The sequence below is a fragment of the Lepidochelys olivacea genome (assembly GCF_965140295.1).
Source record: "Lepidochelys olivacea isolate rLepOli2 genome assembly, chromosome: 9".
NCBI classification, from domain to species: domain Eukaryota; kingdom Metazoa; phylum Chordata; order Testudines; family Cheloniidae; genus Lepidochelys; species Lepidochelys olivacea.
In genome coordinates, this window is record NC_140419.1 from 33,174,505 (window position 1) to 33,184,555 (window position 10,051).

The following is a 10,051-nucleotide window of genomic DNA, read 5'->3' on the forward strand; positions in this document are numbered from 1 at the left end:
GCCTCCAGCACTTACTTACCTTGGCCTCTGACCAGCAGTGCAGTTAGTGTTCAGGTGGCTCATTGCATGCCCACCCTCCTGCTAACACCATCAGTGTATTTTTTTTCCTCTTCCCAACTCCTCTTGATGTACAGTCTTCCAAGACCCACCTATTTCCAACAAACTCCTCCAATGTCTTCTCTCCAACCCGCAGGCTCATCTCCATGAATCTCTCCCATCTTTCTCCCCAGACTCATTCACTCACAAAGCCCCTCATTCTCTCTTCCCCAAACTGCCTGTCACCCCAGGCTCTTTCACTTCCCCCGCATCCTTCCAGCTTCTTGTACCTTTCCCAAAATATCCCTCTTGGCTTCCCCTATGTCCTCTCCAGTGCCTGTGCACCCCATCAGCTGTCTCCCCTTCATCGTGGCCCCACATCCCCCATAGCTGTGTCTCCTGGTTTTGGCCTAAGGGAAGGGACTAGAGGGAGCCAGACCCTTCAGCTCCTCAGACCCTCATATCTGGAGGGGAAGGGCCCATATAAGGATCCTGAAATGCCTGTCCAGCAATGGGAGAAGAGGGGACAGAGAGCCCTCTGTTGGCCGGAGGATACAATTACAGCTGCCCCACCTATCTATTAGCTGATATGGTAATACCTTTATTCTTAGCTTCTCCTCTCTGTCCTCTCCCCTACACAGCCAGCAAAAATCAGGGGGCAGAAAGGGGGAAGAGGGAATGGCATTGTCAGCCCCCTCCCTCACAGCTGAAAGTTAAGGGGAGATGTTCCCCTCTGTCATCTTCTATTATTACACCTATAGATACTGTGTTGCATGCAGTGTTGCAATGGGCTTTGGATCAGCAACAAATGCAGCCCATGGAGTTCTAAAATGTATCCTACAATCACCCCACTCTGTAGTTGCAAAGTGAGGAAAAACTGACTAGCTGCAAGTTTTCATCACTCGTGAACTTAAAAATCAAGCAATGTCTATTTGCTGTCAAATAAGATACAGGTACAAGAAAATATTATGGCTGTGTGCATATACAATTAAAAATTAAAATCTATGTACATTTATTGCCACCTCTACCACTGACTTGCTGCATAACCTTGGGCTAGTTACTTGGGACCTGATTTTCAGAAGTGCTGAACACTCACAGCTTCTGATGATGTCATATTGAGATATGACTGCTCAACACCTCTGAAAATATCAACAGCCATTAGCCTCAGTATGGCTCAGTTTTTCTATATGTAAAATGGGACAATACCTACTTTGCAAGGATTAATTAATTTGTGTTTGGAAAGTACTATGAATACTGGATTAAAATAAATGATAAATGCAAAGTATTTATTTATTATATTTATATACAAATTTGGTATGGTCCTTGTATTACTGGTATGTTGCTAATGTGGCTCTTGCTGCTGCAGAGTTTGGGCATCCCTGTTGTATACCTTGCTAAATCTGGATGATTTCAGTAGAGTAGCATGTGATGTTTTTATTTTCACAGGTGTTGGGAGTGGCATGGTTTATCTTCCTGCAGTGGTCATGGTAGGACAGTATTTTCAGAAGAGAAGAGCACTCGCTCAGGGACTTAGTACCACTGGAACAGGGTTTGGAACATTTCTAATGACCATTTTACTGAAGCATCTGTGTAAGGAATTTGGATGGAGGAATGCAATGTTCATCCAGGGTGCTGTGTCTCTGAACCTGTGTGTCTGCGGAGCGCTCATGAGGCCACTTTCTTCCAGGAAGGATGCCAATGAAAAAGGTGTTAAGAGAAACAGTAGTGAAGATTATCATGCAAAAGCTCTGTTCCACTCTGCAAAGCCCATAAAATCTAATGGGGTATTACATGAAGAGCAAGAGAAAAAAGAAGGACCAGTTAATGACAAAGTGCTTGATAATATTCAAGCTATGAAGTGCAAAGGTAAAACCAGACGTGGAAAGCATTTGTATGCTCTTTGCATTCTCAAGAGAGTGAGCCAGCTGACTGTTACAATCAAGAAGGGGTTTGGAACATGGTACTCCAGCTACTTTGGGGCTGCATCACTTTTTACTAATAGAGTATTTGTGGCCTTTGTGTTTTGGGCATTGTTTGCATACAGCAGCTTTGTTATTCCTTTTATTCATCTTCCAGAAATCGTCAAACAGTATAATTTATCCACACAGAATGATGTATTTCCTTTGACCTCGATTATAGCCATAGTTCATATATTTGGTAAGGTGATCCTTGGAATCATCTCTGATTTACCCTGTATCAGTACTTGGAATGTCTTTCTGACAGCTAACTTCACTCTTGTCACCTGTATTCTTATTTTGCCATTAATGCATACATATATTAGCCTGGCAATGGTTTGTGCCCTAATAGGATTTTCCAGTGGATATTTTTCTCTCATGCCTGTTGTGACTGAAGATTTAGTTGGGATAGAGCATCTTGCAAATGCTTACGGCATCATACTTTGTGCCAATGGGATATCTGCACTGCTAGGACCACCATTTGCAGGTAAATAGTTCAAGTTTCAAATCAAAATGCATATCTGTGACTATATCTGAATTATTATATACTTGTGATATTATAATAATGTGGATAACAAAATTACAGCAGCTCCCAGTCTGACTAGTGTCCCATTTTACATGTATGTGTTTACAGAAGACATTCCCCACCCTCAGTACAAACTGCAATCCTTGCAAGTCATTCTAGCTCTGTTACAAACTATCATTTTTATGGTACATTGTTTAAAATAATTGTATATAAAAATTTTCTAGCATAGAAAGGGTTAACATACAGGGCCGGCTCTAGGTTTTTTGTGGCCCCAAGCTCAGGTGGTGCTGGGATTTGCAGGTGGTGCTGGAAGCAGAGGGAGTAATGTCACCTTCTCCCAGCGCCTGCAGGGGCTTTACCTCCTCCTCCGCCCAGCTGCGCAGAGAAGCCCCGATATAAGGGGTGGCACAAGGCAGCACAGCAGCTAGTGCGCAGATGAGGCAGCGCAGCCCTGGCTCCCCGGCAGGACTCGCCCTCTCCTCCCCAGGTAGCGGCTGGGCCCTGGCAGCTCAGCATCCTGGGGCTGAGGCTTCCCCTTCCCGCTGTGGCCGGGGGCGCGGTACCCTCGCCCTGTCTAAGTGGTGCAGCTCCGAGAGCGCAACTGCCCCGAAAAAAAAGGGTGGCTGGAATGCCGCCCCTGAAAATGTGCCACTCCAAGCACGTGCTTGCTTTGCTGGTGCCTAGAGCCGATCCTGTTAACATATTTACTCCTGTGTTTGTGTATCACAGTTTACACTTGAAGCATGCATATTTCCAGATGAGAAATATGCTGTAGTAAGAATTGCCACTGTGCATCACGGGAGGGAGATTTCATCAGTGGGGAGCACAGACTGGTTTGTACCATCACCTTCTATGGTGGGTCCATCAGGTAGATTTAAATTGTGTTTGTGCTCCAGCAGCATAGGCTGCCCAATGGATGTGCTGATAAAGCTCATCACCAGCTGCCTTGGCTTTGGCCGATTATCAGCCAACACTGTCCATTTTGGGGACTATATTGCATGCTCCCCCTCACCCCTGGGAGAAGTGAAGTTGCAAGCATTGCTACAGCTCCCCTCAAATGAACTTAGAGGGAATCAAACCCCTTCACTGTAAGATATCCAGTACAAAGGAATGGGGAGGCAGGTGACAAAAATACTCCCTAAAAATAATACTTTGGCCCAGACTGTGACTGTCTTTTTTGGGTGCATGAGTCAGAAGAAAGCAATAAGGTGCAATAGGTCATCTTCAGTAGGGGATAGCATGGTCACTGAGCTGGGTTAGAGCCACCACCAGCACTGGGAGATCTGTAGTCCCTCTCTCTTTCTCTGTACCTGTCAGCACTGCTGTAATGACGTAGACAAGAAGACATGCTGAATCGTTTCAAAGGGGAGCAAAACTACAACTCTTCGGTGCATTTTCCCAAACCCTGTCAGCCAGAATTGAGCCCAGTAACAGTTAACATGTACATATCTCAAGGGAGAATTTGGCCTTTAAATAATTTAAAAAAAGATACAGTGATTGCTCTAAAACAGCTAGCCCTTCTGCTTTTATATTATGAACCAATGTGAATAACATGGTAACAGGAGTTTATTTTATGTATGGTGTTTTGTGTTTCAAACCTTTTGAAACCATCTGAATGCAGAATTGAAGTGCATCAGTCAAGGAATTGAGGTTGCCGTATGGGCTGTCACGATGCTGAACTCACACTTCTTGAGAAAGATCTTAGAAGGACTTTAACTATATGTGGGTTCTTAAAAGCCTTGTTTTCCTTGAACAAGAAATGTGGACAGCTCCTTGAAATGTGCTTGTACAAACAGCAGTTGGAACAGTGTCCTGACTTAACCTGCCTGGCACAGATGTGGTATCAAGCATTCCAAAGGGGAAATAGTGAGGCAATAGCGAAGACTAAGTGAAGCAACAGTTGGCTTCAATTTCCAGTGTTATTTTAGCTCAGATCTGTTAGATGCAGATTGTGGCAGGTATATAATTTTGCGGCCAGCATTGGTTAGCGTCTGCAAATTTGAGCCCTCCTTTATTCTAAACTTTCAGTGGAGAGAGTGAAGCTATTTTTAGAGATTGTTCAATATAGAAAACATATTGCATTTTAAGTTTTTAGGTGATCTACCACAATTTTAATTTTGTTAAGTAATATTGTTATTTATTACTTGAACTCAGAACACCAGGATGTGAAGATATACAGAACAAGTTTTCTAAAATATCTCTTTTCAGTGAAACTGCAGCACTTAAAAACATTTCTCATTGGCACATGTCTGCCAGAAGACTTGCTTGTGTTGATCTTGGGCAGAATTTTAATAATTTAAACTCTATTTCTCCTCTTCTAGAGGCCCATGTTCCATAGGAGGCCAGCATATCCCCGAAGTAGGGTGGTGTTAGCCACAAAGGTGTATGGCCAGAGCTGCCTTGGCAGTTGTTCCATAATTGTCCTTTATGGGGTTTCTTCAGAAGCATCTAATTCTGGCCACTGTCTGTGAGAGGATATGGAGCAGATGGAACATCGATCTAACCTAATATTACAAATCCTATGTATTGATTCAGTGCATCTCTTCAGAAGTATCTGTTAGCAGCATTCCTCTGAGCTCTGGCCATAAACTAAAGCTTCCCCCAGTAGGGAGTTACACAGAGTCACCTGGAACCCACAGCTCCAACCCTAAAACTTCCAGAATCTCAAGGAATATAAAACCAAATCCCAGTTTATTAACAGTAATAGAGGAAAACAAATTAAAAAAACAAACAAACAAAAATCAGGCAAATCCCATACCCTGAAACTGGGCTCTTTAGTTAGGCTCTTTACTACAGGCCATTGCTTAACAAGAGCTTCCCCCACACTGATTTCCCCAGACATCTCTTTTAAGCTTAAACTAGTTGCTGAATGGCTGGGCTGTCACAGGGGTGTGTCATCTGGGCCAAATAATCCACCATCTGTGCCAACTGCCTCATACAACCAATAAAATTGTTGCATGCAAATTAGCTAAATGTGTAAGGGTGGTGATAGGTTAAGTTACCTCTGCTGTCATAATGGTCCAGGTTCTTGGTGTGGCATAGATACATGCCTTGCTGTCACACAGGTGTAATTTGTAATGTAAAAAATGGTTGAGAACTTAAAAATTGGATGGCAACAGACCACAAATCCCAGTGATGATTGAACCTGCTGGTATGTTAAACAAAAAGAGCTCTCAACCATGCTTGTAGCTGTTTCCATTGCTTTACGTTGACTCAACAGACATTTTAGGCTTCATAGTGACACAGACAATCCAGCAATATTATTACATAGACTGTTATATAGATAGTGGAGAGGATTCCTAGACTGCACACCTGTTAAAGGAATAGCACTCTACTGCACTATTTATCTACCCTATTTGTATGAAATCTATCACCACAGCATCAGAAGAAGTCCTTATAGACATTAATATATTTATCTTTACAACACTCCCGTAAAGTAGAGAAGTATTATCCTCATTTTACAGATGAGGAAACTGAGGCACAAAAATAAGGTAACTAGTCCAAGTTCATACACAAAAATCAGGAGTAGAATCAGAAATTAAACCTAGATCTCTGGGTCTCAGTCCAGGACCCTAACCACAATAATTTAACACCCACAAATTCAATTGCCATTGGTAGTAGGTAGCAGGAAGGGGTAATGTACGACTCCTGCACCAACTTTTATTAACCTGGCTCCATGATTGACTCACTCAAGAACATAAGACTTAAGTAGTATAATGTTTTAAATTTACTTTTAAAAAATAAATTGTTTTCAATCGTCTTATGATATAATTAACCAAAACTACATTTTTGCTTTCATTCATTCTGATGAAGTGAGCTGTAGCTCATAAAAGCTTATGCTCAAATAAATTGGTTAGTCTCTAAGGTGCCACAAGTACTCCTTTTATTTTTGCTTTTGATACCAGAGAGTAGTTTCATTACATAAACATTTATTTTGTAACTAGTATTAAATGCAACATATATTAGGTAAGGTTATTTTCTTGAAGGAGGGAAATGATATTATTTCCAACATTTGGTCTAAATAATGTACAGATCAAGAGTCTTGTTCATGAGACAATTTTTCATACTATTCCACAGAAACTCTATCTTCCTGTGGGAACAGTGACAATACTTTGCATGTTATAGAGCATTTCATCAGAAGATTTGACTATGTTTTACAAATATTAATTAGTTATCACAGCTACCCAGTGATTTGGGTAAGTATTTTATACCCATTTTACATTTGGGTAAACTAAGCCACAGAAGAATGTATTGAATGCACAAGATCACACAATGAGTCAGTGGCACAACTGGGAGTAGGACCCAGGACTTTTCTTTAACTATTAGACAATACTCTGTCTCTTGGAAAATAGAGAAGATGGTGGACTGTACTTTTTCTCTTTGTCCCAGTAAATTTTATGCTTTGTTAATTCAGCTGTTTTTTCTCTCATGAACAAAGTTAACCTCCTAATTGTGCAATATGCTGGGCATAATTCCAGGAGTAGAGGAAGAGGGGTGCCAGCAGGGAACAGAGCAAACTAAAAGAGAAGAGGAGATACCTATGCAGTTATATATAAGGCAAATTTGTGAAGTCATATTTAAAAGAGATTGTCAACATTCAGCAGCCCAAATAAAAGGGTCACACATTCTGACAATGTGCATGCCTGTTTACGCCATAATTAATTACCATTATTAGGCCCTGATCCTGGAGCTCTTATGTGCACAAAACTCCCATTGAGGTAATTGGGAATTTTATATGACTGAAGACTGCAGGATTGGGCCCTTCATGACTTGGGCTCAATTGTATCTTCAACCAATCATATGCAACACCAATTAGAACGCATGCTGTGGTCCTTTTTAAGACAATACTCCCATAAACATCAGAGGGAGTTCCATCTATGCAATGACTGTCAGATTGGGCCTATTGACTTCACCTGGAACTGTATGCATGTATTCAAGTACCTGTGTTGGCCTTCTGTATTTAGTACCAACTCCATCACCTACAAAATCACATACATATACCGTAGCTGGGTTAAGTAAAATAAACTGGGTGAAATTCACCCTGTGCACAGTGCTAGCATGAGTCCTATGTGTAAGTTAAACCTTCATGCTTCCCTTTACACAGAGGTGAATTTCACCCAGAGAGTTTTTCTGGACTTTTGAGTTAGCAGTCCTGACAGAATAGATTTTTTCCATTTAAAATTATTTCCTTCACCTTTTCTTTATTATAATCAGAATTTTTAAAACAACATGCAGAAGTGGCAGGGACAATATGGGTCAGAGAAAGAACAATTAAATAGGGTTAGCCAAGGTAGCCCCTTTTGTACTCAGAGGGATGTTAGAAGCAATTTGCTTTATTCCTATCTGTAGCTGCTGGTATAGGATTTATATTTGTTGTCTGGGCTGGAGTTGATGAAGATTGGAGAAACAGAAGCATTCAGAATTTGGTGATCTAGCTTTGCTATTGGGAGTTATGTACCAAACAAGGATCAAAATCATACATGAAAGAAATTTGAATAAAACAGAAGGTTTGAGTTACAGACTTTAGCAAATGAACAGTGTAGGGTCTTCAGATACCTATATCACATATCCAGAGACTTATGGGAGCCTAGGACTAATTTAAACTAATAAAACTCTACCTGAGTTTTGAATTTTTGAGCCATTCACTATCTGTGACTTGTTCTAGAGCTTGGATGGAGGACTGAAAACATCTCCGTTTACTGTTTACATAGTTAGGATGATTGAATAGCAGATTGATTAGGAGTCTGGGAGCCAGGAGCTCCTAAAGTTTAATACCACCTCTGCAACTAACTCACAGTATGGCTTGGGGTAATTTCTTACATGTAAGTTTCCCATCTGTAAACTGGGATAGTAATACTGATCTTTCAATATGTGGCCTGATTCTCCACTGCCCTGTACCTTGTATAACCATTTATACCTGTGCAAATGTGAATGTAAAATGGTCATTCTGATTTAGCGGCATTTTACATCGATTTTCCACAGGTGTAAATGACTATACCAGGTGCAAAATAGTGGAAAATCAAGCCTGTAAAGTGCTTTGTAAATATTAAATATTAAATTAAATACTAAATATCAGTTGAGCCAGATCCTTACAGTGTAAATCAGTATAGCTCCACTGAAGTTAATGAAGCTATGCTGATTTACACCAGCTGAGGATCAGGGTGTTCCCCAGTGCCTCTGTAGTACAACAACATGTTTTTAAGTTTACTTACAGTTAACACATTCATTGACAAAACTGATATTTTCACAGTTTTCTATTCTTTATTCCAAGAAAGGAGGCTGGATACATATGGAAATAATGTTAGTAGTAGTAGTAGTAATTTGATCACATTTTTCTAGTTATGTGAAAACATTGCCCAAAACAAGAATGGATTAAGGCAGGAAGATTCCAAGTGGAGGGGCCTAAGTTTATAGAAAGAATCTATAAACATAGGCCCCTCCACTTGGAATCTTCCTGCCAGACTTCTAGGATGGCCTCTTGTTTTCACCCACACCTGAGTCCTGGCTCTTTCTGGCAAGTAGGTAGCTCAGCCCAAACTCCCATTCAGCCTTGTGCTGCATCACAGCCTGATGCTCTCCCTCTGAATCACTTATGTTTTCTGTCCCTGGATCCAAAGCATTCTTCCTTAAGCTTCCCCGTCCAAAATGTTTTGAAAGTCCTAACTCCATATACCTCACTTCAGACAGGGAGTGAAATTCTCCCTTATGGAGAGGACCATCAAAAGGCCTGTGCATATCCGAAGCCCCATTTTGAGGATTTAAATGGGATATAAGTGATGCACAGGCCATGGGTTGGCTTTCTGCATAGGACTGAATAAATCACTGGTTTTTGTTAGTTCATTTCTGTTATTATTGTCTAAAAGATGGAGACAATTTCCACTTCATTTCTTTTTTAGAAAAAATTGGTGACTTGAATGAAGTGTCACATAATAGGATGCATTCATGAGATAAATATGCAGTGTTTTTTGAACATTCCTGTTTTATGTTTCTCTGATATGCTCCCTACTGAAAACTGTCTTGTCCTTGTTTTGCAGGTTGGATCTATGACATCACACAAAAATACGATTTTTCTTTTTACATATGTGGTTTGCTTTACATGGTAGGAATAATCTTTTTACTCATCCAACCTTGTATTCAAAAGAAACAATCAAAAGACAAACCCACTGAAAGCACAAAAGTATAGTTCAATTTATGGAATGTTTTGAAAAGAATATATTGGGTTCATGTCTCTGTTATATAGCAGTATAAAATTGTTATTCTTACAAGACCAACTGCATTGAAGAGCATCACAGTGAATAATGAATGAGCTGCAAAGTGCTGATATTAAATAATTAGTGGAAATGTGCTTGTAAAAGCAAGTTGACTGTCATACTTATGATTCTTTGCTTAGAACTGTCTCTTTAACAAATACTGATGTTAAGAGCTTTCCAGATGTAATATTGCTATTTTTACATTTGGTCAGTGGTTGAAACATTAGTTCTGATTCACAAAAAGAAAAGAGGGACTTGTGGCACCTTAGACACTAACAAATTTA

The 10,051-nt window shown here is 40.4% G+C and overlaps 1 protein-coding gene across 2 annotated transcripts in view; it reads left to right on the plus strand.

The window, feature by feature from the left end:
* Positions 1 to 10,051, plus strand: part of SLC16A14 (solute carrier family 16 member 14) — a 26,698-nt gene extending 16,647 nt beyond the window's left edge. For both annotated transcript variants that reach the window (XM_084639572.1, XM_084639573.1), the window contains 2 exons: positions 1,483 to 2,478; positions 9,552 to 10,051. In XM_084639572.1, the coding sequence (XP_084495698.1) occupies positions 1,483 to 2,478; positions 9,552 to 9,700 (1,145 nt within the window). In that variant the 3' untranslated portion in view covers positions 9,701 to 10,051. The remainder of the gene's footprint in view (positions 1 to 1,482; positions 2,479 to 9,551) is intronic.